This window comes from Fringilla coelebs (assembly GCF_963513975.1).
Source record: "Fringilla coelebs genome assembly, chromosome: 30".
Lineage (NCBI taxonomy): Eukaryota > Metazoa > Chordata > Aves > Passeriformes > Fringillidae > Fringilla > Fringilla coelebs.
Window position 1 is genome coordinate 628,368 of NC_140056.1, and position 27,150 is coordinate 655,517.

Below are 27,150 nucleotides of genomic sequence, written 5' to 3' on the forward strand. Positions count from 1 at the left end.
TGCTCAGGGCTGGCTGCCCCTGGAGCTGGGTTTGCCTGGCATGTTGGGATCAGCCCCCGTGATGGCTCTGAGCTGCCCAAGGCACCTCTCCCACAGCAGGACTCAGTTTTGCCTGGAAAAGCCAATCAGTTACTTTAGCACCGATGGGAGTTTGTGAAAATACAATGGCACAATCTCTGCTGAGCTCAGGCCCAGAAGCAGAGCCAAGAGTCTTCCTGGCTTTGGATAAAACTTTGCTGTGGTTACCGGCATCACGGGATCATGTGATGGCAGCTGATCTCTCCAACCTCCAAAGTTCTCACTCCAGGCCTCTTCTATTGCACAAAAACACCCTGAGTGTTCAAAACATCTCTCTGCTTGGGTTTCTTGATAGCAGAATTATCAGCCAAGTGTTGTTGAGTAAACTGCCACTGCTGGTGTTTCTGATCCTGCCAAGGCCTTTTCCCAGCCCTCTTCCCAGCCTGCCAGCCCAGCCACAAACCTTCAACATCCTCAGTTAAAGGGATTTCTAAACAGACACAGTTTCTCCCTCCAGCCCAAGGACACGCCTTGGCCAGCTCAGCACAACATGTCACTTCTGTTGATTCTTCACATTTGGGTTCTCAGCCCAGGGAATTTAGGGGCAATCAGGTCTAAGCTGGACTCTGAGCCCCCTTCAACCATGCTGATGGAGAAATGTGTGTCTAGAAATGTCTTTAAAGGAACTGTAGGGAGAGAGAAGAGCAGGAACCTGTCAGCTGGGAGCTGCTGCCCTCTCCAAGATCTCTCCCCTGTGAGGAGCCCTGAATTTTCTGGGACCTTCTTCCTGCAGGATAATGCAGGGTAAGGACAGGCAGAGTCAGCTTTGCCACAGGGTTGGTCCTGTGGAGAGATGAAAGAGACATGGTTTGGTGGCCAAATGAAAGTCATGGCTTTAAGGAAGAATTAAAGCCAGATGTTTCCAGCAGCTGCTGAGCCCAGCCTTTTGTGTCAGAGCCACCAAGGAGGCCCTGGCAGCATCTCCACAGCTCCGTGGTGGGAACACCCTGCAATCCTGCAGGCTCTGCTGCGGTGCTGGAGGCTCTCTGGCTGGCTGGGAGGAGGCAACAGGAGCTGAGGCAGAGATAGTGAAGCCAGCTCAATATTTATTCCATGTCTACAAATATTTATTCCTTGCTGATAGTGAGAATGGCAGCAGAGGTGTGGTAACCAAATTTAGCACCTTTGAACAAAACACTGGGGCCAAGAGGTGGTTGAACCACTTTGGCATTCAGCTGTGCAGGCACAAGGCAAGATGTGGGGAACAGGGACAGAACATCCCCCCTGAGCCAGGGACTGGCCTTGGACCCCTCGGGCAGGTTGATGCCCAGGAAACCAACAGATAAATCTGCTGTGCAGGGAGCTCATCAGAGTCAGGGACAATGAACAACCCCTGCCTTTCCTGGTGTTTGTACTCGGCTGGGACTGAAGCGAGCACCCATTCCAGAGTGGATGTAACACAGTGAAACACCAGGAAAAGGGAAGCTGACTCCTTGTTTCAGCAGAGGGAGCAGCACTTTGCTCTGCGAGGGAGAGCCCAGACCTTGGGCTGCCAGCGGGAGGTCCCAGCTCAGACCCAGGAGCCATAAATCCCTCCCAGCACTGCTCCTACTGCTCTGCCTCCTGGCTTTAACATTCACTCCTGGCTTCCTAAGGCCAAATTCCTGGTGCCCTCTGCTCTACCCCAGGTGGAGTTTCCTCTTGTGCAATCAGTGGGTGTCCTGCTGGCTCTGAGGGCTGGGAAAGGCTCTGCTCACTGTTCAGGTCCCTGTGTGATGTTCCTCATCTTCCTCCTGCCCTGTCCTGACTGTTGGGATGCTCCTGCTCTAGAGACCAGGGGAGATGCCCTTGAATCCAGCTGGATCCCTTCTGCTGGGGAATGAGGAATAAATCCATAAAGTATACCCGAAGCAAGGAAAAGTCAATAGAGCAGAGGGAGGCTGGTGACAGGAAATCCCAGTTTTTACTGGCATCGGCTCACATCAGATAATCTGGCTCTAACAAGAAAGAAATAGCTCCATATTCTGCTTCCATGGAGCTGCTGCAGGAAACGAGCTTCTTACCTTGCCCTTTGCTTGTTCTCAGACTGGGGTGTCTCATTTGTGTGTCCACCAGCTCACTCTGCTCTGGAACACCCTGGCCAGGAGGAACAATTCTTTCTGCCATGATCCCAAACTCAGCTGTTGGGAGAAGGCTTTGGGAGCTCCTGGGCTGCCTGAATGGGTCTCAAGGGGAGCTGCCCATGCCTCAGTCACAGCTGGTGACTCACAGGAAAGAACCTGCCTGGGTATAAATACAGAACTGGTTGTTTCACCTCCTAACAGGTGACAACAGGACCTGGTCGTGTCCTGGCTCGAGCAGTGTCACTCCTGCATTTCTCCCTTGGCTGACACAGAATTGTCACCCAGCAGGAATTCTTTTCTCACTCTATGGAGCAGGCCTGGTTTTCCATCCCAGCCAGTGAGGCTGGGAGTGTTCCTGAGCTGGAAGTGACACTGAGCTTTTACCAGCCAGGTGTTTCCATGGAATGGGCAGAAGCAACTGCTGGGAAAAGCTCTAAACTGAGCATTAGTAGTAATTTACATCCCAGCAAAGCCTGGGTCCAGGAGTCCTCAGCTCCTGTGGGATCTCAGGTACTCAGCAAGTCTGGAGATGGGGCTAAGAATCATTCCATGCTGCAATCCCTCCATTGCTTTGGGAGCTCCATTTGGGCACAATCAAAATTAAGGAGAAGCTTTGGAGCTCAGGAGGTTTGTGAGCCAGGGTGATGCTTACCCTTCCTGGGGGTGTGAGTGAAGATTGAGGAGTTAATGGTTGCAAAGTGCTTTGGAGAGGACAAGTGCAGGGAAGGGGATGAGAAGGAAGAAGTCCCCACTCCCGCAATGGACCTATGAGGTATCACTACGTCATGGAATTATGGAATATCCCGAACTGCCAGGGATCCACAAGGATCATTAGTCTGGCTCCTGGCCCTGCACAGGACGCCCCAACAATCCCACCCTGTTCCTGAGAGTGTTGTTCAAATGCTCCTGGAGCTCTGGCAGCCTTGCGGGGCTGTGACCGTTCCTGGGGAGCCTTTCCAATGCCTGACACCCCTCAGGAGGAAGAACCTTTCCTGATACACAACCTAACCCTCCCCTGACAGAGCTCCAGCTGCTCCCTTGGCTCTTGTCCCTGGTCCCAGAGAGCAGAGACCAGTGCCTGATGTGACAAACACTGATCTGACAGGGGTTTGCTCCCGTGCTGTCCCTGTGGACTGAGGTTGGCCAGCTCTTGGCAGCGAGAGGATTCCAAAATACGTTCTGCAGTGTGTGAACTGTCCCCTCCAATTTATCCTGCTCCAAATTATTTATTTCTATTTGTTTTTCTTTCACTCCTCTGTGTCTTGGAGCTGCTACCCACGGAACAGCCAAGGGCCCGCCAGCTGGGCTGGGTTTGCTGGGCAGCTTGTGCTCCGTGTCTAATCTCCTCAATGGACCCTGATTATTCCCTGGCTCCGACTTATCCACACGGATCTGCCCAGCCCTAATTGCAGGTGATGGCGTTGGTGGGGTCCCTCACAGGGCACTGATTCATGGCAGGGACCTGAGGGCTGGAATCTCCATCCTCCACCCACACCGCAGTGTTTTAATTCTCTTACCAAAACCAACCAGTTACCCCTGAATGTGCTGTCATATATTTTGTGGATCTTCCTCTGAAGCAAAGTGGTTTCAAGGTGTGTTTTCCTGGCAGGAATCCCCTTAGGGCATCGTTCCTGCTTCTCCCCCTGTGTGTCTGGGGGGGCACCCAAGTCGGGGTGTTGACAGGATTTTGGGATCTCAGGACTTACTTTCAGCAGGGCATACGGGCCTTGCTCAGCCCTTCTGATGCCTCAGCTCAGGTGTGTCACCCCTGCAGCGGGAGCATTACCTGGGCAAGACACGGAACAGACAATTTGGGCTCCAGTGGACTCAGCCGAGCCCATCCCGAAAAGATGAGCCGAACCAAGGGCTGCCTTCTGCAGGAGCCTGCCGTGGGTTCGTGCCCTGGCTATCTCGGCGCTGTCTGGAGGAAATCCTGCTCCTGTGACATCCCCACCGGAGCCACGGCCCCTTCCCAGCACCTCCCCGCCCGTTCCTGGCCGGGGCGAGCCATGGCAGCCGCTCCGGCCCCTTCCGCACCTGCGGCCGGGGTCCCGGGGAGGGCGGACCAGGGTCTGCCGGCAGGGTGGGGGACAGCCGGAGGGGACAGGGGTGCGGGGACAGCCGGAGGGGACAGGGGTGCGGGGACAGCCGGAGGGGACAGCCGGAGGGGACAGGGGTGCGGGGACAGCGGGAGGGGACAGTCCCTCGGCACCCCCCGGCTGGGGGGCACCGGGCACGGGCACAGGGAAGCGGGACTGCAGGATCGCAGCGCCGGCGCTGCCCTGTTCCACAGTGTCCCTGCGGGATCCGCGGGGTTGGCCCGAAAACTGGGAAAATCGGGAAAAAAAGGGGCCGGTGGGGTCGGAGCGGGGTCTGACCGCGGCGGTGTGTGCGGCGCCGGACGGCGCGGCTGCATACGTTTGTTGGACGCATAAAGGATTATGAGCTCTTTAATTAGAAAAAACAACCGACCAACCAAAACCGCCCCCCAACCCCCAAATCCGAGAATATTCCACAAGGCGGCTCACGGCCCTTCCACTCCCTCCGCGGGGGACGCCGCTTCCCCCGCGCGCTGCAGCCATCGCGCCCTCTGGCGGAGCCCGGCGGGGCAGCCGCTCCCCCCACCCCCCGCGCGGGAATGGTCCGTCCCGGCCGTGCCCCGGACGCGCTCGGTGCGCCCGGAAGAGGCGGCGGCGGGCGGGGAGCGGGCGGGACGGGACGGGCCGGGCCGGGCGGCGCGGCCGGAGGCGGAGCCCGCGTGTCCCGATCGCCGCTCCGGGCACCGGGGAGCGCGGGCCCGCCGGCCGCGGCGGCACGATGCTGCTGTTCGTGGAGGTGAGGTGACGGCGCCGGACCATGTGGCGGGAGGCGGCGGCGGGAGGCCGCGCACGCCGCGCCGGGGGAGGGGACGGGGCTGACACAGCAGATCCGGGGGCGGCGGCCGCGGGCGGGTGGGCGGGGGTCGGTGGGCGCTCTGGAAGGTTCCGCCGGGGCAGGGGGCGGGGGAGGCGCCGCCGTGACCTTCGGGTGCCGCCGCGGCCCGGCCGTGAAGGTGACGCGGGACACGCGGGGCCTCCCCGAGGCCTCCCAGGAGCGGGCCCGGCCCGGCCCCTCGACACGCGGGGCGGCCCCGTGGGTTCGGCCCCGAGCGCGGCGCCTCGTTAATTGCGTTAATTAAACACTGGGGGTGGTTTATGGCGCGGGAAGGGGGGGTTCTGCCGTTCCCCGGCGCGCCGGGTCCGGGCGGGACGAGCAGCGCGGCCCGGCCCGGCCCTGGAGGTCACCGAGGAGGGCGGGCGCCGTGTCCGCTGTGGCCCGGGATGGGGCTTCACCTGCTCAGGGCGTTTCACGGGTTCGGTCAAGCGGTTTTAGCCTTTGCTGAGCGAACCCGGGTGGCCGCTGTAAACTTTGCACCGAGTTTTGTCCCGAAACGTGCACGGAGCAAGGAGCTGCCGGGGCCGGGGGGGAGTAACGGCGGGAGCCGGGCGGGCGCTGGGCTGTGTCTGCACGAGGGGGTTCAGCTCGGGGGGTTCTGCCCAGGGGTTTTGTTCGGGTGACGGGTGAGATGGTGCTCGTGGGCTCGCACACAAACACCAACATGTGCTCCGTGGCTAGGAACCTCAATAAAGCAGTTTAGGAAGCACGTTCTGTTTTTTAAGTGAATCATCTGAGTTTTGAGCTGAATGTTCCTTGGCTTCGCGGTGCGGACTAAAAGTTGTCCTGAACACGGTGACAGGTCTGGAGAATTAGGGGTTGCCGTGTTCTGCTGGAAGAGGAACTGCTGAGACCGATGGGAGGCATGAGCAGCTGCCTCATCCCAGGCTGAGCATGGCGAGAGGCCCCCGGGTGCCCCGGGTGCACGAGGCAGGTTCTGGAATGCAGGGATGGAGATGTGGACGGGAGCTGGAGCATATCAGGGAGCACATGGCTGCTCCTGGTGCTGTGGATGGGAGCTGGAGCTCATCAGCACTTTAAGATTTTTAGGGTGTCCTAAAGCACAAATTCAACTATCTTTCTCTGATAGTGATGGGAATTTCTGTAATCTTCATTCTGGAAGCCTCAATAATATTTAATTTTGAGTTTCTGAGGACCATCTGGACTTTCTGAAGATTTATTTTCACTGCCAGGACAGAGAACTGGAGCTCAGAGCTAGGTGTCCTGGAATGCTGTAGTTGGGTGCTTGGGAGCAGTCAGCAGCTTTATCTGGGGACCTTTGGGGTTACCTGGGAAATAAGGCACAGAATGGGTGGAAATCCTGAGGTTTTCAGGTGGATTGGCTTAGTTGCTGTAGCTGTGAGTGTTTGGTTTTGGCCTTCTTGAGGTGTAAACGTGGTTGTGCTCGGTGGTTGTGCTGGGCCCTTCACAGTGTGTGTGGGGGAATTGGGTTTCCTTCAACATCCTTTAGTTCCAAATCTCTGCTGTGATGGCTGTGTAAGGGCTGTATAAGGCTCATGCTGTTTCATATGTTTATGTTTGGGCAGGCCTTTTTTCTCCCTCTAAGCCAGGATCTGTGTGCTGTTAACAATTAATAATTAGGTGCATTGGAATATTAATAAACACATCGAGAGAAATGGCTGCTGGGCTCCACTCAGATGTGGATATGTGGGTATGTGCTCCAAATTCCATCTATTTGTAATTTCTCGGGGAAATGGGAGTCTGTGCGTTTCAGGTGGGTGAGATGCTGCCCATTCTGTCTCCTGGTTAGAAATCCAGGTCTGTGGGGAGCATTGAGTTTTGTTGGCCCTGTGGAGCAGGTGAGGCTTCCTGTGACCCCACACTGCCCCTGTTCACATCCCTCTGACCCAGGTACCACCTTCAGACAGCACAGCTGTGCCTTGGCTTTTCCAAGGGGTGGAGGAGGCTCCTCAGTGGAAAACCCTGCAGCTCCTGGTGGGAGGGATGTTCCTGTGGCCACTGAAGTTCCTGTGAGGTTGGCAGTTACCAGAGCGCTGGCCTGTTACCTGAAACCTGCCAGCATCTCTGAAGGAGTTCTGTGTGTTGGTTTGACACCAGCCTCTCCTTATCCGGCCTCTGAGTCTGCATCAGCTCCCCTCAGAGAGGGTGGTCACACCGTGTCTGAGCCCCTCAGGGTCCCTACCTGCCTGTGCCCCAGCCAGCACAAGGCTTCTCTCAGCTGCCTCCCAGAGCTTTGCTGACCTTGGGGTTTTTCCATCTGCTTACGTTTCCATTTCTGGAAAAGGGTTAGTTTCTCCCCTCACACGTTTGGTTAAATTCTCTTCTAGATTTTTTGCTTTGTTTCTGTTTCAGAGAGTTTGTCAACTCCAGGAAATCTGTCACAAGTTCTGGGTTAGAATTTTGGTTGCAGAATAATTTGAATTAATACTGAAATCGAATGCTTTAAAACTTTTGAGTGCCTTCATTTTTGTTAGCTTCATTGAATCTGATTAACTGTAATTTAGATGTAATTGCAATAAGAAAAATATCATTTGCCATGTTTCAGAATGAGAATTTTCTTCAATAGCCAATTTTTAGGAGTTGCTGGAGGAGAATCTTTGATCCACATTTGCTGGAAGTAGTGTGAGCGAGAGGGGAAGCTGTGCTGAGGAGGAGAGCTTTGTCAGCTCGTGGATCCCAGCGAGTGTTCCCAACCTTTGTCACTCTGTAAAGCTTTAACCTCGTCATGAAAGTTCCCGATAGCAGCTGGGAGGATCATGCTGCAGCCAATCCCATGGGCTCAGTGTTTGTAGCCTCAGTTAAATAAGCAAGAATTGATATTTTGGCCTTCTCTTCTGAAGAGCCGCTGGCCAGGATGGAGTGATTTTGCTCATGGAGCGCAGCATGAATTTCCCAAAAGCTGATGTAAATTAGGGACTTTTTATCTAAACTCTGCAGTTTTGCTGTTAAGATGAGTGAGAGCAGGGCTGCATCCTGCTGGGCTGTTACAGCTCAGTGTTTTGTGCACAAGGGGAAGTGGCCCACGCTCTGTTCCAGGTGTGTGTCCCAGCCATTGTGTTCACCACTTCATCAGAGTTGCTTTTGGTCCCAATCACTTCCAGAAATGCAGTAACCACAACAAAGTGTTTCAGTTTCACTTTATCACATTTTTTCCTGCAAATTACTTTAGGCCTGAGCTCAGTGCTAACCTTAGGGATGTAGGTAGTGAGGCATAGTTTATTTTTAGAAAAGAATGAATCATCTCCTGGATGTGTCTTGTTTCTTTTTGCTTTGTTGAGAAGTAAGTTCAAGGAACTGCTCTGCCTCTGGGTCCATGAGCAGGAACCCATGTGGGCAGGTGATGCTGCCCCAGGAGTGACCAGAAGCTGCGCAGAACTTAGTTTGGAACTGCTGAACTGCAGTGACAGCCTGTGGTTGCAGCAGGTTACTGGGTTTTGCTTTGCAGGTTTTGTCAGGGCACAGCTACTCTGAAATCTGCAGAGGAAAATACAGTTTCCAACTCTGCTCCTGGGCAAAGATTAACGGAGGGGAAGACTCTGTTGCTATGTGGATTAAATCAGTTGTGCGTGGGGGGTTTGAATCTCAGAGCTTTGCAAAAACCGTGGTCTTTGTTTTGCTTCTCACACGGTTGTCTTGAACTTCTCCAGTTTTTGGAGGCTTCTTGTTACTGAGCTGGGGCTTGTCCTTGCAGCAAACAGCTCTGGCACGAGGTGTGACCTTGGCAGAGGAATTATCTCTAAAGCTATTGCAACTGCTTCCTTATCCTTGTGCTGTGTGTTTGAGGCCTGGTAGTGAGCCACTCCTTAACTTCAGAATCCAGGAGCCTGGCCTCCAACATGCCCAGCTTGCTTATCTGTGTGTTTGTGGATATGAGCTGGATTAATGGCTTTCACCTTTTAAAGTCCAGCAAATTGCAGCAGTGAAGTGGAGCATCGTTCAGTGGCTGGAGGAACTGTTAGAGCTGCTTGTGGGGTGTTGGGATATCCTGGGGGAGAATTTTTGCAAAAGGGTAGTTTTATTCACTGCCCTATAACTATAGTTATTATTTCACTACGTGAAGGGAGCAAAAGCTGTGTTTTTCCTCTATGCTGCTGCTGGATTGTTGGATTCCTCACCTAAAATGCCTTTGAGCAGCTCTGGGAGAGGGACCTTGAAGGACTGTATCTTGTGCTGTGGGAATGAGTGTTTCTCTGTTCACCTGTCAGGTGCCAGGCTGGAGTCTTGCAGTTCTTGTCGGTTTCATTTGTAACCCTTTGACTCTAATTATGGTCCTTGTTGCCCAGGCCCAAAGTGAGCAGATCCTGTTCTCTCCCCAGCAGGCTGGGATGGTGTGTAAGTTTGTCTTGGCAATTCAAAACCTTTAACCTCCTTAGTTACCAGTCTGAGGAAATCATTAGTGTCTGTTGATGTGTGTAAGATTCCTGGGGGAATGGGGTAGGACTCGGGTAAGTTCAGGAGGAATCCTGATGCAGCACAGGTGATGCTTGGTTAGTACAGATGTCACTAATTCGGTTAAGTTATACAGTTTCTTCTCCTTGACATATGTTTTTTTACCTTCCTTTCTAGGAAGGGGTCTGGAGGAGGGAAAATTTCCCTTTCTGGTGAAAGGGGACTGGAGCATTATGACAGTCAAGTCTTTAAAAGCTTATGAGTTCCCAGAGTCCTTGCCGAGTAGCCGCTGCCTCCGCTGATGTTGTCGGATGTCAATAAAGAGAGGTTGAAGGCAACACTTCTCATGGAGGTAGAAACGAAATACTTGGAAAATACCAAGGATTTTCCTGTTTTCATTGATAAAAAAATCACATAGGTGCTTAATAGCTGGGTAGACACTTGAGGTGTGGAACTCTAGAGACAATCACTAAATTTGCCTGTGTTTTCTGGCTTGACTTCTGAGGCTTCTCTGGGGTGCTCTCACTAACCAAAGTATTCTGCCCTCTTCAGCAGGTAACATCGAAAGGTGCTGGCTTGAACCCCAACGCAAAAGTGTGGCAAGAAGTGCCCCAGGGCAGTGGTGAGGCCGTGCCCCCCACCAATGGCACAGAGCACACGTGGCAGGAGACAGCAGCAGCCCAGGGGACTCCAGCTGAGGGTGAGGTGTTGGGACAGGGGTTGTGATATGGCCCCTCCTGGGGGACACTCGGGGAGTTCAGCTGTGAGGAGCTACCTCTGGCTCTTGTCCTTGAGGCTGTCATTGCTGATGGAGCAGTGTGTATAAAGGAAGATGAGAAAGCAGCAGGTGGTTTGTGAGGGTGGTGGGTCCCAGCAGTGAGCTCTGGTTCAGGAAGGGTTCTGAGCTCTGCTGGAACAGGATTCAGGGGCCCGGTGATGACCAAGTAACGCGCTAAGAGGGAGCAGGGTGCTCAGTGTGTAGAAATAGATTCATGACATGGCTGCACTTGAGCATCCACTGGACCCTGTGAACAGGAAAATGAGATCTGAGGGCCACCTGCAGTCCTGGGGAACTGAGGTGTTGCTGAGAGCTGTCAGGAGCATTCGTTCTGGAGCAGAACCCTGTGCAGTACCCATGGTTAACTCCTTTCCATTCAGGCTGTTCCACTGCAGTCCCATTCCCATCCTTACCACACAGGCAGAGGCCAGAACTAAGGATTCAACTGGTTTCACTTGTCTGGCTCAGACTCAATGCTGGGTGTAGCTAAGGTGATTCAAAGCATGGCAGAGGATGCAGAAGATTCCCTGCAAAATGGTTTAGTAAAAGTTAGGGATAAAGAAGAGAACATTCAGCTTGTATGGCCATGTCAAAGGTTTCTGGTAAGTCAGCAGAAGTGAGGAGAGAGCGCTGGGTTTGTGCTTTGCCTGACAGAAACTCATTTGTCTCTTCATAACAAAGTGAAGCAATTGAGACAGTGTAAGCAATTTTCATCCCTTGTTTTTAGGAACGTCGCTTAAATATTTTAAGTTTCATGTGGAAGGACTGGTTTTTAGATTCTCTGCCACTTAGGGGATCAATTTCAGGACCGTTTATTTACTTTTATTTGCTTTTCGTGAGAGCCTGGTGCAAACCAGATCTTCCTGAAATTGGAGAGGTAAAACTTCTATCCAACACAAAGTCTAAGAAATACAGGCTATGTTAGACACTTTCAGGTACAGCTTTCTTGAGTATTTGTTTTAATGTTGATAGCCAGCATTTTTCAAAGGGAAATATGCTAGAGCTGACAGGAGTTTTCCTGCTGCTGGTGTGTTCCTTTGCCAGGTAACATAGAGATCTCAGAGGACAGCTGCAAGCAGTATGAAGTGATGTATTCCCCGTCCTGTGAAGCCACAAGGAATGGCACAGGAGCTGATGAGGCATCAGCAAATGGAATTGTCCTGGCGACTGAAGATCTGGGATACCAAATCTATGAAGTGTCTGGTGAGTGTTAAAGTTCAAATGCTGCTATCAGTGTCTGTAACCCCCCTGAGCTGCTCTAAGTGGGCTGTGACCAAGTTAGAACTCTGACATGTCTGTGTGTATCCAAGAAGCTCCATTATGGCCTCAACATGTGGCCAAAGGTGCAAAGTGGGATCAGAGTAATTTTGAGAGTGTGTAGTCTGGGGGTCTTTAGGCATCTTGGATGAGCTTTTCCTCTTGGTCCTACCCAGAGGGATCAATTCTTGTATCCTGCAATGAGATGTGTCCTTGCCTGGTCTTGTTGCCATGAAAGTGAGAGCTGATGGTGGATGTGGTCCCTTTCAGGTGATGGCAGCTCCACTGTGTCCACAGAAGACATTAGAGAATGTTTGAGAAAACAGCTTGAATTCTGCTTCTCTCGGTAGGTGCAGTTAACTCGGCATGGTATAAACCCTTTATTAAAATCCTTGGCAAGTATCCCTCTTCTTGGCTTGATATGTACCATCATCTTGATAAAAACACAAACCAAGATTTGCTGATGTGCTGTTGAAGCCCCGTGGCACCTTCCAGCTCTTTCAGTCCTGTCTGTGCAGCTGTGTCCTTGGATGAGGATGACTTCTCTGCTCCACAGTCATAAGATGTTGAGATCATGTACTGTGTGGCACCAGAAGTCTTTTTGGCAGATCCTTTTTGCAGACCAACGTGTAGGGCACTGGAACTTCATTAAGTTTTTAAAATGATCTTACTCTGCTTTGTGTTGATTTGCTGGGATTTGTTCCAGGAGAGAAAATATGAGGGTGTTTTGGTTGTGAATGGTACTGGTGAATAATTATTTAAGCCTGTAGTTATCCTCTTGTTTTGAGTTTTCTCTAAATATCTCTAAGTTAATCTTTATTAGATAATATTTTTCTGTCTTTCTAGAGAGAATCTTTCAAAGGATCTCTACTTGATGTCTCAGATGGACAGTGATCAGTTTGTTCCAATATGGACAATTGCCAACATGGAAGGGATTAAGAAGCTGACAACGGACATGGACCTTATTCTTGAAGTTTTGAGATGTAAGTCTGGGACTTTGATGTCTGTATGAGTAGTGCAAGGAATCCTTCTGTGCTTCAGAGGGACGTTGCAGTCTCTGAGCTGGTTATGGTTTGTTGTTCTGCTAAAGGGTGACAGGAACTTTACTGAGTAGGAGGCTGTTCCAAACTCCTGAATTCTCAGTCTTTGTTCCAAGTTCCAGGAGAGAGTCTGCTACTGCTGAGATGTCAAAATTTTATGCTTTATTTTCAGCTTCTCCTATGGTACAAGTGGATGAAAGGGGGGAGAAAGTCAGACCAAACCACAAACGATGTATTATCATTCTCCGTGAGATCCCTGAAACTACACCTATAGAGGTAAATCAAGAGAAAGGAAATAAGTAACTGGTACTGGTTTTGGAAGGTGTTTTTCAACAGGGCTTCAGAGAGCACCAGGAAAAGGTCAGCTGGTGTTTAATTGGATTAAACACGGATATTTTTCTTCTTGACCACATCAGTAACTTTTTCCGCCTGGGTGCAGTGTCAAAATATCCAAAACAAAAACTTATTGTCATCATCCCTTCCCATTATTTACTACTATATTTAACCTTCTTAAGTAAACTTTTTTTCCACCAAAGCTGAGCTACCTTGGCTTTTTTGGAAGGAAGTTTGAACTGGTTTCTTTTTAGATCCAAAAATAAATCAGTTCAGGGCATTGCTTTGAATTCAGGCTAAATTTTTGTCACAGCAATAACTTTACTTGAAGTCAGACAGTTGTTTTGGCAGCAAGAAATGTTGCTAAACATTTCTCATTCATTGAGCCCCAGCATGAGCTGAGCTCATTATGCCCGAGGAGGGAGGATAATAAAATTCCTCCTGATACTTGGCAAACAGAATGATTTAGTTCTTTGTTTTTTAAAGTTGTAATACATGGTGTTCGTCTACCAGCATTTTTAATGAGTTCTTTTAATGCAAACCCTGAGCAGCTGCTTGTACCTCTCTTTACAATCTGATTATTGCAAAGCTGTCAAGTTGCCCTGACTTAGAAATATTTCATGGAATCGTCGTTGTCTCCATGGTTCTGCTGATCTAAAGCCACACTTTTCCTACCTGTTTCATATGAAAGTATCACCAGGTCTACACAGATCTTGATTTTCTTACCAGCTGTGGCTGCTCTGTTTTATCTTGGGAACCCAGGAGGCTGAAGTAGGATTTGTGGGTTAAGAAGAGGGTAATTTGGTCAGGTGGATAAGAAAGCATCCCTGGTCATGGGAGAGCTGGAGCCTAAACTTGGGTCACTTTAGTGTTCACTGTACAAGGGCCCTGAACTTCTCTCCCCAGGAGGTGAAGGCTCTGTTCAAGAATGAGAACTGCCCCAAGGTGATAAGCTGTGAGTTTGCTCACAACAACAACTGGTACGTTACATTCCAGTCCGACACAGATGCGCAACAGGTAAGGCTGCTTTCCTCTGACACCCCAGCTTTAATCCTTCCCCAGCTCAGGGAAAGTGCACTTGTGCTTCCTGTAGCTAAAGAAAATATTTATTTACTGATCCCCTCTTTGTTGTTTTAAGAGATTACTGGCAGATTCTGATTAATAAGACCAAAGGTGAGAGATTGTGGGCTTATAATTCCCTTGCCTGGTTCTTGCCTTGGCATTCTCTGGCCGTGACTGGCACTAGAGTCCTGAATGTGAAGTGTTAATGAATTTAGCTGGGCTGACAGGGAAGCACATGACTGCATATTTGTGTTAAATCATGGAACATCCTTTGGGAAGTATAACTTTATCAAGATATTCTAATGTTGATCTTTTCTTGTATCTGCAGGCATTCAAATACTTAAGGGAAGAAGTGAAAACCTTTCAGGGCAAGCCAGTAATGGTGAGGCTGCTTTAGCTGCTGTTTCTGTTGGGATTGAATTATGTTATTTCTGTTTGGATGATGGTGACCATTTCTGGGGGGTGATCCAAGGACTCAGCAGTAGGATAGTCCATAACTCTGGCTCTGGAGGCTGGAAACATGAACGAGGTCATGGGCAGTTCTGACAAATTACAGTTCAGTGGCTGCTGGTTACTCACAGCACTGCTTCCCAGGGAGGGGTGAAATACATTTCCTGTGCTGTCTTCCCTTCTCCATTTGCCCCAGAATCTGGGTTTGCAGAGCTCAGGAGAGGGATTCCTGCCACTGTGAGCCTTGAGTTGGCTGCTGCACAAAGCAGGCTGGAGCAAAGTGCATGTACTGTGAGAGGAGCTGTCACGATTGGAGTCTGGACAGTTCCTGCGTTTATCTTCAGTTTTACAGGTCACCCAGCTAAAGCAACATGTGTCCTTCCCCTTATCATGCTGTGGGAATACGAGCTGGACTGATTTTATCATTTTTTATTCATAAACAGTAATGAACCTTCACATCCCTCCAGCAGGCAAGAAAGATTCCATGTTCTCCTTTTCTCCCAGCTGACGCCTGGTATGATTTGCTGTCTTGCAGGCCAGGATAAAAGCCATCAACACGTTTTTTGCTAAGAATGGTTACCGGGTCGTGGATTCCAGTGTGTATCCCCAGCCCGTGCAGACCCAAGCCCAGTTTGCCTCCCCCCTGTTTATGCAGCCTGTATATAGCCCTCAGCAGTACTCGATTTACAGCATCGTGCCTCAGACGTGGTCTCCGAATCCTGCACCTTACTTTGAGACTCCACTGGTGAGTAACAGCTGCTGAGAAGGGGATGAGCCCAGCCCATCGGGGATAATTTGGTTAATAATCAGTAGGGTGAGTGGGTGTTCCAGGTTTCTTGGTCAGATCCTTCTGTTTTGTTACACTTATGTCCTGGCCCTGATAAAGCAGCACGGTCAGAGGAGCTGCCAGTGTCACCATTGGCTGCCACATATTTCAAGAATTTTGGTGTGAAATTCCATTATTCTGCAGCTTGTGTTACTGGAAGAGCCTATAGCTTTTCCAGGAATGGGGGAACTCTGCTAAAGCAGATGCAGACTGTGAACCTGTGGGGATTTGGGGGGGGTAGTGAATTCCCACCACAATAGATGCTGTAGCCCAGTGTGAAATTACAGCCACGAGTAACTGCTGAAGCTGATCATTAATCTGCAGACATTCTCTTCGTAGCTCAGCCACTGAGACTGTTGCGTCTATTGCAGGCCCCGTTTCCCAACGGTGGATTTGTGAATGGCTTTAATACACCAGGATCATATAAAACAAATGCTGCTTCTCTGAGTATAGGTCGCCCATTCCACAGGAATCGGTAAGAGAGTTCTGCCAGGGGTTTGCTCCTGCAAAACTTGCACTACTGAGATCCTCAAGTGTTCCTTGCATGCCACATAGAGTGTGATGGGACCACGTTATTTTTTTTTTTTTTCCCCAACGGAGTGATGTTTTTCAACTTTACTAAAAAAATGAAGTAGAAGGTGGCAGCTTAAGATCCTAAATAATGGACACAGTGCTGGTGAGAGCCAAGGTAACTCCTTTAAAAGCCTCAGAGGAATTTTGCAGACAAATAAATAACTTCCTCCTCAGGTCATACTTGTAATTATGTTTGTTATACACAGATTATAAACTCCTGCAGCACAACATAAGCCTTTCCTGCTGGGATCAGGCTTGTGGAGCTGCTGGTTCCTGCAGTGGGAGTTGCTTGTCCTGATTGCTGGGTCCAACTGCTTGATGCTGGGACTGTTTCTGTAATTTATTTACTTTATCCCCATCTTTCTTGAGAGCTGTAAGGACTTAGCTCAGATACAAACACTGGGGAGGAGGAAACACTTTGTATTGCTGGAGAAATTGCTCTGTGAACACAATGGAGTAGTAACCTGTGTGTGGGGGTGGGCGTTGTTTGTGTGCAGTACTGGGATGGGATCATGGGAATTGCTGTTGGTATTGTTAGAGAAATCAGTCAACAGCTGCCAGGGCTGTGAGTGGGTCTGTGGTGTAGTTCAGGTCTGTGGCTGTTGGCAGAAGGGGAACTTCAAGCTTTGTTCTGTGGTGACTCAGCAGAGTCTTAACACAGACTGTGGAACTGGGAGCGTGACTGCCTGGAAGATGGAGCAGCTGCTCCAGTTGCAGCTGCTCAGCTCCAGACTCACATCTTGACAAAGGTGGTTTGGCTTTTTTTTTTTTTTTTTTTTTTTTTGCTTTAAATTGTGTACAATTTTAAAACCTGTAAAGCTCTCAGGTATATGGACCCTCATGGAAGTACAGATGCTGCAGCTGTGCAAGAACTGTGCTATCCAAGTGCTAGCACCTTGAAATGCCTCATTTTACATCACATCTGCATAACCCTAAGCTTTTAAAATCCTGGTCATGTAAAGGCTTCAGTTTGTAGGACTTGGGTTCTTGAGGTTGCAGCTTTAGGGTCAGTGTGTGCAGGTCCTGCCGGCCCAGTGATGATCCAGTATCGCGCTAAGAGAGAACAGGTCACAGTTGGGGGCTGGGCAGCCTGTGCTCCCTGCTTGTCCTTCCTCCTGCTCTTCCTTCCTTCTGCTCTCACATCATTTCTCCTCCTCTCTGCTCTTTTTTTTTTCCCCTCCTTTGTCTTTCCTTGTCTTTTCTGCTTTGCTCTTCTGCCCAGACGAGACTGTGGCCTTCTCGATGACGGGTAAGATTATGAGATCTGAGGGCTGAACAGTGACTTCAGAATATGCCATTTTGAGAACAACTTAGACAAAATGGAAGAATTCAGTTGACTTTGCTCCACCTCCTCCCTGTGGTTATTGCTGATGGGAAACTTAAACTTTATTGGGCCCTTAAAACTGGTTCTTGAAGCTGGGAAGTGTGAATTCATCTCTGTTCAGCAAATCTCTTGAGCTGCAGAACAGCTTGTTTGGAGTTTATCCAGCTGCTACTTTTGGGTTTCTGTCCTGGCCCATTAAACCTGATTTGTTTTGGGGTACAGACAGTTAATAGTTAACTGCTGGAGTTTTCTCTGTAGCTAAACATTTGTTTAAGCCACTCATATTTATTTTGTGCTGATTTGTTGCAACGTCCTTGTGGGAAAGGGAGATGGAGGAATTGTGCTTGGGCTGGCACTAGGAGAGTTTCTTCTGATTTCATGGAATGTTATAATGAGATTGTTTAAAAACAGCAAGTTTGCAAAATCCTCCTGCTGCCCTTTTATGAGATGTGCAGAGTTTACGAAAGGAGAGAAAATTTGGGTTCTTGTGTATGATCAGTACTGCATGGAAAACCATTGAGGGGCAAAAGTAGAAAATAATTGAAGACACCTAAGTGCTACTCCAGAAAACTGTTCCATATTGTGCTGGATCTGAGGTTTTCTGGAGAATTCTGCATTTAAGACTCTGAGCCTGAGCTTGCAGCAGCACTGAGAGTGCAGAGCTGTGTCTGTGCTCAAAGGAACCACAGCTTTAAAGCTGAATAATCGATAATGGGGTGGAACATATGGGGGTTGGGAACTGCAGAGTCAGTGCTGGGGGTTTGGGAATGGGAGCAGCCAGGCTGAGCCTGGCCTTGCATGGTAGGGCTCAGCTGCCCTGGCCTGATCTGCCATGGTCAGTCACTCCTGGCCTTGTGTCAGTTCACTTAGTTTGCCTGTGGCCAGACGAGTCTGTTCCTTGGCCTTGGCTTATTTCTTCAGCTCTATTTCCAATGTTCTGTGCCAGTGCTGCAGGCCCAGACAAAGGAAAAACTCCTCTTTGGGTTCTTCTGGCTCTTCTGTGACCCCTGGGGTTTGGGATTTCTTTAGTTGTTTGAGGTTTTGGGGGGTTTTTTCCCCCTCCTGGGTATCTTTTGGGCAGTGATCTCAAACAGGAGTTCTGGTGCTTGCTGACTTGCTTTTCTTGTCAGCTGTGAATCAGCTGCAGTTGGTGGTGGCTCTGCTGTGGTTCCTCAGCACCGGGGTCCCTCAGCTCCTGCTGTGGTTCCTCAGCACAGGGGTCCCTCAGCTCCTGCTCTGTGCCTGCAGGGTGAAGCCCCATTTCCGCTCGTCCAGCAGCTCGGAGCACCTGGAGGGGCCGCCCGGCGCAGGGGCCCTGCCCATGGGGGACCTGAGCAGAACCAGCTCCAGGAATTTTGTCATGGAGCGCCACAACAGCTCGTTAACTGGGCACCAAGACCAAGGGTATTCCCAGAAGGATTCTCCCACGGCACAACTGGAGCAGAACGGCGATTACGGCGTCGGCAGGGGCAGGTAAAGGGCTGTGTCCTGTGTGTGCTGTCACACAGCAGCTGGGACTTATCTTGTGTGAGCCAAAGATATCAACCATCAGCACAAAATATATTTCTGTAAGGAGCAGCCATGAGAAAAGTAAGGAAATCAGGAGCAGTAAATGCTGACGTGGGAGCAGGAATGGTTCCAGTTTCACTCTCCTGCTGGTAGTTACTCTGACAAACAGCTGGCAATAAGACAGTGAGGTGTCTTTATTTTAAAGTAACTGATTTGTTTCCAGAATTAAAACAGATGTTGAAGTAAAGTTGACATCTGTATTGCTGTAAATCATAAGTAAATCCTCAGTTGGGAATATGATGCTCCTCAGTATTTTAACTGTTTTTATCTCTTTTAACTCAGGGTTTAAACACTTGAAAGGGCAGATCAGTGAGAAATCAGACTAATAAGTTTATTACTATAAAATGATTGCCCCTGTGCTTGGTCAGATGCTCATGCAGGGAGCTGAGAAGGAGGGGCTGTTCCCCTATTTACTCTTTTCCAACTTCTTCCAAAGTTGGAACTTCGACCCCTTGTGAGGAGGGAGAGCATCCCAGAGCCATGTGTGGGAAGGCTCAGCAGGCAGCTGTGGCTGCCCTCATGCAGAGCAGTGCCCACTGCAGCTGGCTGGACACACTGACTGGTGTTCTTGTCTTTAAAGGAGGAACGTGTTCAGAGGTCGGAGGAGACGGGAGGATGACCGGGTTTCGGTAAGTTCTGCTTCCCTTTTTGCAGAGAGTCACACAAAGTGCAGTGTTGGCTTCCCAGTTTTTGAATGAATGGCAGAGTCCTTAAATCCTCAGATTACATTGGGGGTTTACAGTTTTCCTAGGAAGTTCCTGACACTTGCTCAGGGCTTTCACTGCTCAGTGTTACAGCTCTAGTAACTTGTGTTTTCCCTCTCCAGAGACCTCAGCCTTCAGCAGAAACAAAGACTCAGACACCAAAGTTTGACTTGCTTGCATCCAATTTCCCACCTTTGCCTGGCAGCACAGCAAAAATTCTGGGAGAGCCCGTGCTGGAGAGCAGGATGTCCGACATCGTTAAAGGAGTCTGCAAAGAGAAGGTGCCTGGTCTTGTTTTTGTGCACACAGGGGCATATCTGGGTGCCGTGACTCCCTTTTCCAAGTTAAAGGGTTGTTTTGTTAGAGCCACGTATTCCAGTGCTTTAATCCCAGACTTCATAGTGCATTTTCCCAGGTTTTTTTGTGGGAATGCAGCTAGGGCTGATGCAGTTATGCTGTTGTAAACACAGTGATGTTTAGGAATAAAATGGGCAAAGGAGGAATGTTGGCTGTTGGAGTAGGAACAGTTTGGTGGAGTGTGGGCAAGGGATCTCGCCAGATGAATCCGTTCTTTGAGCTGGTGAGACTAAGCGCTGACATTCTGGATGACCTAGCCTTAATTCTGGTTTTACTCACTGCTTGTTTTGCCCATATAAGGAGGTATTGCTTTAGAGGTGATGGTCCAAAAGAAGTAAAATTCCTATCATCAGGACTTGAGCAGCCTTTGGGACTAACCCAATCTCAGATGTCTTACAGTGCCATATTGTGGAGCAACGTGAGTATCATTCTGTATTTTGCCACTTTTGCTCTGTGTGCAGGAAAGCAAAGACTCCCTGTGCCCCTGCCCTGCTCCAGAAGAACCAACACCCAGCACTGCCCAACTGCCCGTGCCCAGCGTGAGCTCCCCGAGCCAGACTGAGCCTGTGGTGCTGAGGTATGCAGAGAACATGGGCATAGCATGGAATCATGGGGTGTCCTGAGCTGGAAGGGACCCACAGGGATCATCCAGTCCAACCCCTGGCCCTGCACAGACACCCCAACAATCCCACCCTGGGCATACCTGGGAGCAGCTCCTGGAGCTCTGGCTGTGCCCATTCCCTGGGGAGCCTGGGCCGTGCCCAGCACGCTCTGGGAGAAGAATCTTTTCCTGATTTCCCTCCCCTGGCAGAGCTGCAGGGGTTCTCTCATGTCCTGGCCCTGCTCACAGGGAGCAGAGATCGGAGCTGCCCCTCGGGATGAAGCTGCAGCCCCCAATGAGTCTCCCCTCAATCTCTTGTCCAGCAGAACAGACCCAGAGCCCTCAGCCACTCCTGCAGAGCCTCCCCATCCCCTTGACCCTGCTTTGGACCCTCTCCAACAGCTTCGGATATTTTTGATACTGTGGTGCCCAAACTGCCCCCAGGACTGGAGTGAGGCCACCCCAGTGCAGAAGAGTAGGACAATCCCCTTCCTCACCTGTCTGGCAGTGCTGGACCTGATACCCCCAGAGCCTGGTGACCCTTTGGGCTGCCAAGGCGCTGCTGACTCATTTGCATGTTCTAGCAAAGTCTCTCACCAGTGTCTGGCAGCAGTGTTGGGGTGGTATCTTCTCCAGAGGCCACCAGATCATGATGGGAATGGCTGTGCTGTTCTGGCACTTGTGACTTCAAAGAAAGGAAATAATGTCTGAAACCTGAGTGTCGGTAGGTTTTAATTTGACTTGGTGTTGGTTTATCAGCACGGTTCAGCCAGAGAGCAAACCAGAAGAAGTGTCTGCTCCAAAGGACGTGGCCAGCCCGGCTTCTCCACCGGCATCCGTCTGTCCCATCAGTGCTGCAAAGCCACCGAGGACAAACACCTCCTCACCTTCTGCTCAAGCAAGTGCAGCTCCTGCTCTGTCGACACAGGTAAGACCCAGAGCAGGGAATGGGAATGACACAGGGAGCTTGCTCCAGGTTGTGCACCCAGTGGTGTTCCAGGATATGCTGATGGTGCACCTGGGAGCTCCCCTCTGCTCGCTGTGCATGTTGCTGTCGTGCTGTGGGCTTTGTGCCTGGCATAGGGCCGGGAGGTGGTTGTGGTGCATAAACCTCGCTCTTCTCCTTGCTCCCAAAGGAGCCTCGCAAGCTCAGCTACGCCGAAGTTTGCCAGAAGCCCCCAAAGGAGCCACCTCCAGTCCCTGTCCAGCCTCTGAGGGAGCACCGCACCAACATTGTTGCCCCTGCCAAAAATGAAGAGAATGGTACATCGGAGAAGGCTCCGGAGAAGGCTCCTCACGAGAGGGCCGAAGGGCGAGTGAAGGATTACTCCGGGTTCCGCGGCAGCGGAGCTCCCAGGGGAGCTGCTGGGAAAATCAGGGAACAGAGGCGCCAGTTTGGACGCAGATCTTCGCCTCAGGGAGCGCCGCGCCGCGCGGGCAAGGAGCAGTACGTGCCACCCCGGTCACCAAAGTAAAGCTGGGCCAGCCAATGATTCTCTGTTTCACTTGAGCTGTGGACTAAAGAGCAGCAGAGAGACTGAGGAGGGAAGGATTCGGGAAGGGGAATACTGAACTGGAGCGTGGCTTGTGTGGAGAAGTTGTGGAGGGTCCCAAAATTCATCTCTAAAAGTGATTTCACAAATGCTGGAGGATTCCAATCACTATAAATATAGAGATTATAATTTTTGTATTTTTGTTTTTAATTTGCAGAGGGTTTCCTGCTTGAAATCAGCTTTGGGATTGTGAAAGTAGTGTTTTGACAAAGTGAAAGGATATGAGTTGACAAATTAACCTGTCCCTCGGTGTAGGAGGAAAAGGATAAGAGAATATTATTTTTGGAAAATGAGCATTTCTGTAAAATTAGAACTTTTTTTAACCTACTTAACGTTTGGCTTGTGGGCTGGTGTGTCTGCCATGGCTGGCCTTGCATTGCAGAGGCCTCTGCAGCAGCATGAGCGGAGCGAGTGCAGCCAGACCTGTTGTCATCACTTAGTCACTGATGATGAAAACTGAATGTACTACTGTAGTGTAACCCATGTGTTTCCAGCTTGAAGTAGAGTCTCTTGACCTTACTAATATTTCATTCAGCAAGCTTTTTAAGGTATAAGTTTTGCAGGATACTGGATTGTAGATGAGTGTGGACAGCAAAAATTGTCTTGTAGACGCAGTGGAAGGAGGCAAAGGGAGCATGTGAGAATCTTTATTATGCCCTTTTTCCTCACCTCTTTTTGAGGGCAACTCCTAGGTTTGGGGTTTTGTTTGTTTGCTTTTACCCTCTCTTGTTACTTTCTCTAATTTCTTTATTACAGACTTTAGTGCATTTTTCTTGGTGTGTTTTCCTGAGGCAGCCCCAGGGTAGGATGAGCAGGTGGCTACACAGCACCTGGTGTTACCTGCACAGGTAAGGAGCCTGGAATTCCAGCTGCAGATGCTGAATTCTGCCTTGCAGGTGGGAACTCTGGGCACTTACTGTCATCTCTGGATGACTGGGCAGCAAACCAGAGCTGTGGCTGGGTTTTCTCTGTGCTGACTCTGGAAAAGGCTGTTGGCTGCCGCATTGCCAGAAATCAGGGTTTAGACTCCTGGGTACTGTTGTTTACAGCTGATGTCATAGCAACTGACTCATTTTTAACTGTTTAAAGTGGAGCTAAAGATGCAGAGTTAAGGAAATCCCCTCTGGAGCAGTGGCTCCTTGCCAGGTGTGTGCTGACTGAATTTGCAACACTATTGTGCAGTAAGTGGTTAAGTTTCAGAGTGATTAATGACCAAAATAGGAACATTCAGCGCATTAATCTGCCAAGATCAGCATACCAGGGTTCAAAGTTCTGTATAAAGTGTTAGGGAAAAGTAGCTTCCAGCAGTAAGAATCACATCTTTATTTTTTCCTCTTTTTTTAGTGAATAGCAAGTGTAGAATTTTGAAGTTGTAAGTTGTGAACACTGGAAAACTCAATTGTGATATATTCCGTAACCATCTTAGTAATATATGCTCGTGTTGCCATAGAATGAATGTAAGTGGCAGTTAAAATAACTGTGAAATTTTTCATCTTCTGATTTCTTAGCCAGCTAACCCTTGGCGACTTGGGCCTCAGTAGGAATTCTCTATCAACTGCTTGGAAAACACTCATATCTATTTTTATAAATATATATATAAAGCCAGAGGTGTCATTTCTCTAACTTATTATTCAGCTTGGCAATTGCTTTGAGTTGATTCATAACACGATATAATGTATTTATGCAGTTAACTGTTCATTTCTAGGCATGTTACAAAGAGAGAGTCAGAGAATCATCGAATGGGCTGTGTTGGAAGGGACCCATCAGGATCATGGAGTCCAACTCCTGGCCCTGCACAGACACCCAAAAATCCCACCCTGTGCCTGAGAGCGTTGTCTAAATGCTTCTTGAGATCAGACAGGCTTGGAGCTGTGACCCCTTCCCTGGGGAGCCTCTTCAATGCCCCAGCCCCCTCTGGGAAAGGACTTTTTCCTGATCTCTCACCTCAACCTTCCCCAGCTCAGCTTCCTGCCATTTCCTTGGGTCCTGAAGTATGTATACATATACATACACACACACATACACATACATATATATACATATATGTATGTATATGTGTGCGTGTGTGTATATATATATCTATATATATATAAACCCCAAAATCACTATTCACTTTGAAACTACCTGTACTGGGTTTGGGAGGTTTTTTTTTAATTTAGTGAAAAAAAATCGTTGATCACATCCACAGTTAGGGATTCTTCTAGACCCTCCTCCATTTATTTTGATACTGCTACTCTTGTTGGAATGTTAGGGAAGTTTAAATATTTAGTGTTAAAGTCCTGAAATGCAATGAATGCAAAGTTGAATTAGTTTTAAAGGCTCTAAACAATTCCTGCAGCCAAACTGGAACAAAACAATCCTGTGGGGTGGTTTATGGGTGTTTAGGGGAGACGTGTTCTGGGATGTTGAGGGAGCGTTGGGATGCCGACAGCTTTGGCTGTTTGGAGGAGGAATTGAGAGGGAAAAGGGGCTGGTGCAGATGGGGCTCAGAATTCCCTGATCCAGTCAGTGACTTGCTTGTGCTGAGAGGACCTGGGTGGTGAAATGGAACTTTGTCATTGATCAGATGTGGGAAAACCCAACCAACTGTGGCTCCATCTTCCTTGTGGGGTGGTGGGAAGGGGTGCTCTGTGGGTCCTGGGGTGTTTCCAGCAGCAGCAGCAGCTCATGGCTCTTGTACAGGGGATGTAGGACAGGCTGTAACTGTTGGTTTTTCCCAGCATATCCAAACTTCTCTCAGCTTAGGGCACTTGGAATGATTAATTTCACACCTCCATGCAAGGATTTCATGAAAGCATTGCCCTTCCACCATTTCCAGCTGTGGTTTGGGGTTTGGGTTTTTTTCTTATTCTTTTCTGTGCAGGGAGAAATTCCCAGATGGATACAGAGGCTGTGAAACTGTCATGGGGTGGGAGTTCTCCTCAGCACTGGGGCCTGGCAGGGACTGGCTTTGCCTTTTCCTCTCATGCTGGGCTGGGGAGGATCTTGTGTCTGTCCCCAGCAGTTTACCCGTTGGGCAGACTGGGGAAACTGGGGCAGAGCGGGGATTTGGAACCAGACCCACAGCTCCTGGACTCATGGGAGCTGCTCCCTGTCACCTGGCTCCAGGTGCTCTCCAAGTGACCAGAGCTCTCCGTGTTCCCTCTGGGTGTACCCTCATGGGATAGAAACTGTCCTGCTCCGCTGATGTTAAATACCAGGAGGTGCAAATCACACCTAACTTTCAGTTTTAGGAACTGTGACTTGTTTTCAGAGTTGTTGACTTCTGTTAGGGACAGAAATACACTTCCCAGTTCAGGTCTTTTCCAAATTACTGTGTGTGGAAAAGATTGGGGCACTCTCTCGTGCTTCTGCTGGGGAGTGAAAAGAAGAAATTCTTTGCATGTGATAGTAAAGTTAAAAGTGCAAAAAGTTTTGTTTCTTTTGATTTCTAACATTAAGTTAGTTTTATAGTATCTTACATTCCTGCTCTTGTTGTTTTGTTGGTTTTTTTTGGTTTTTTTTTCTTTAATTAGCCTGGCACAGTATGATGGTGCAGTTCTAGCTGTAGGAAAAAAAAAAAAAAGAGTAACCCACTATTAACCAGAAGAGAAAGATGATACTGTGGCAGATCAGTAGCAAATAAGTGACTTAATCAATGCTTTACTGTAGTTAAATAGCTATGGCCTTACTACTTTGTCAATATCAGCTTAATTGTCTTGAAACTGTCTGCGATTTTTACTGTTCCCAGGTGAGTTTACCTGGGCTGAGATATCTGGTATGTACAGATGATATTTTAAATTTGTAAAATGCACCATTGTATTACAGATGATGCAACAGAAATGCACTTCGGGGGGAAATGGCTTCTGATGAGTTTTTTTGTAAATCCTTGATTACTACAGATATGCAATAGAGTTTTTGTTTCTAATTTTGATATTTCCTTCTGAAACGTAAGATTGTTGCCATTAATCTGAATGATTTATCATGCTCTTCTTTGCGTGTATATATTCCATATAGTCTGAGCTTCCTTTAGGATGGTACATAATTTTGGGTTGTTGTAGTATTTTAGTTGGCTCTTCTCTTCAGTGCCTTTAGCCTAGGCACTTCAAGAGGTTCATTGAGTCTGTTTTTAATGTACAGTTGGGAGGACTTGAAATGGAGTTAAAGCAACTTATTTCTGAAAAAAAAAATCCATCTGCAAACTAACCTGTAACAACTTTAAAATTTTATATTTAAGAACCAGATGTTTATTTTTATGGAACTTCAGTTATGGATACAGTTTCCAAAAAAAAACATGCAACTTCAAATGTAAACAGACTGTGCATAAATGGGTTTTGTTCTAATTTTTATAGAATACAAAATATTCAGATAATATATTGAGCTCGAGTTACTACAGACATCTTGTTCCTCCCGGATGAATCCAGCTTCCCCTTGGCATTGACGATCTCTCTTCAAAGTGGTAGGAAAGGAGAAAAAAGTGACTTATCTGGCTTTTAGACTGTCTGTTCTGGTTTATTCCTGTTGTCAAAATGTCCAAAACAAAATTTGTGTAAAGTAGGTTCATGCTTTAAGTGTTCAAATGATAATACATGTATTTGTATTTGTTTTTGACATTGCCAAGGTGCTATGGGAAATTGAAATAACAGTTAGAAAAATAAAGCTGATTTAAAAGAGAAAAAAATACCCACAAAAAAAAAAAAAAAAAAAAAAAAAGAAAACAAACACCAAAAAAAAAAAAAAAAGAAAAAAAAAAGAAAAAACCCTTAAACCACAATTCCTTGAGCTCTTACTTGTGTCTGTGGAGGGTGAAATGTTTTTAGTGCCAGGTGGTGGTGGGGGCCTGAGAATGGCGGTGAAGGGGGCCCGGGGCCAGGAACGGGAGCAGAACTGGGACCGAGAACAGGGGCCGGGGGCTGCACCAGGACCAGGGACGGGCAGCAGGAGCAGAACCGGGGCTCGGGAATGGAACCAGGACTGGGAACGGGAGCGGGCCGGTTCCCGGCACTGCAGCTGGGGAACTGGCGACGGGGCCTGGCTGCAGAACCAGCACAGAGCGGGCCGGTGGCGGAACTGAGATGGGGATCGGGAGCGGGCCCGGGCCTGGGAGCAGAACGGGGATCGGGATCGGTCCCAGCGCCAGGAACCGAACCAGGACCGGGCTTGGGCTGAGGGCTGGCGGCGGGATCGGTCCCGGCGCTGGGGATAGAGCCGGCACCAGGATCGGTCGCAGGACCGGTGCCGGGCACGGGCGCGGGGCCGGGAGCAGGACCGGGAGCAGAACCGGCCCCGGGCTGGGGC

At 49.2% G+C, this 27,150-nt stretch overlaps 1 protein-coding gene across 4 annotated transcripts; it reads left to right on the plus strand.

Moving 5' to 3' along the window:
• Positions 1-4,869: 4,869 nt before the first annotated feature.
• On the plus strand, positions 4,870-26,533 carry LARP4 (La ribonucleoprotein 4). Of its 4 annotated transcripts, none has more exons than XM_084223438.1 (17): positions 4,883-4,976; positions 9,624-9,798; positions 9,999-10,146; positions 11,269-11,427; positions 11,752-11,827; positions 12,328-12,464; positions 12,694-12,797; positions 13,761-13,871; positions 14,245-14,298; positions 14,902-15,111; positions 15,564-15,667; positions 18,338-18,562; positions 19,239-19,287; positions 19,485-19,643; positions 20,181-20,296; positions 21,080-21,248; positions 21,457-26,533. In XM_084223438.1, the coding sequence occupies exons 2-17, from the start codon at positions 9,748-9,750 to the stop codon at positions 21,793-21,795; spliced, it is 2,211 nt and encodes a 736-aa protein (XP_084079564.1). In that variant the 5' UTR covers positions 4,883-4,976; positions 9,624-9,747; the 3' UTR covers positions 21,796-26,533. The 4 variants fall into 4 exon arrangements, with proteins under 4 accessions (XP_084079566.1, XP_084079567.1, XP_084079564.1 ...); XM_084223439.1 differs by having other exon boundaries at positions 10,002-10,146; XM_084223440.1 differs by lacking the exon at positions 9,624-9,798 and having other exon boundaries at positions 4,870-4,976.
• Positions 26,534-27,150: the final 617 nt, after the last annotated feature.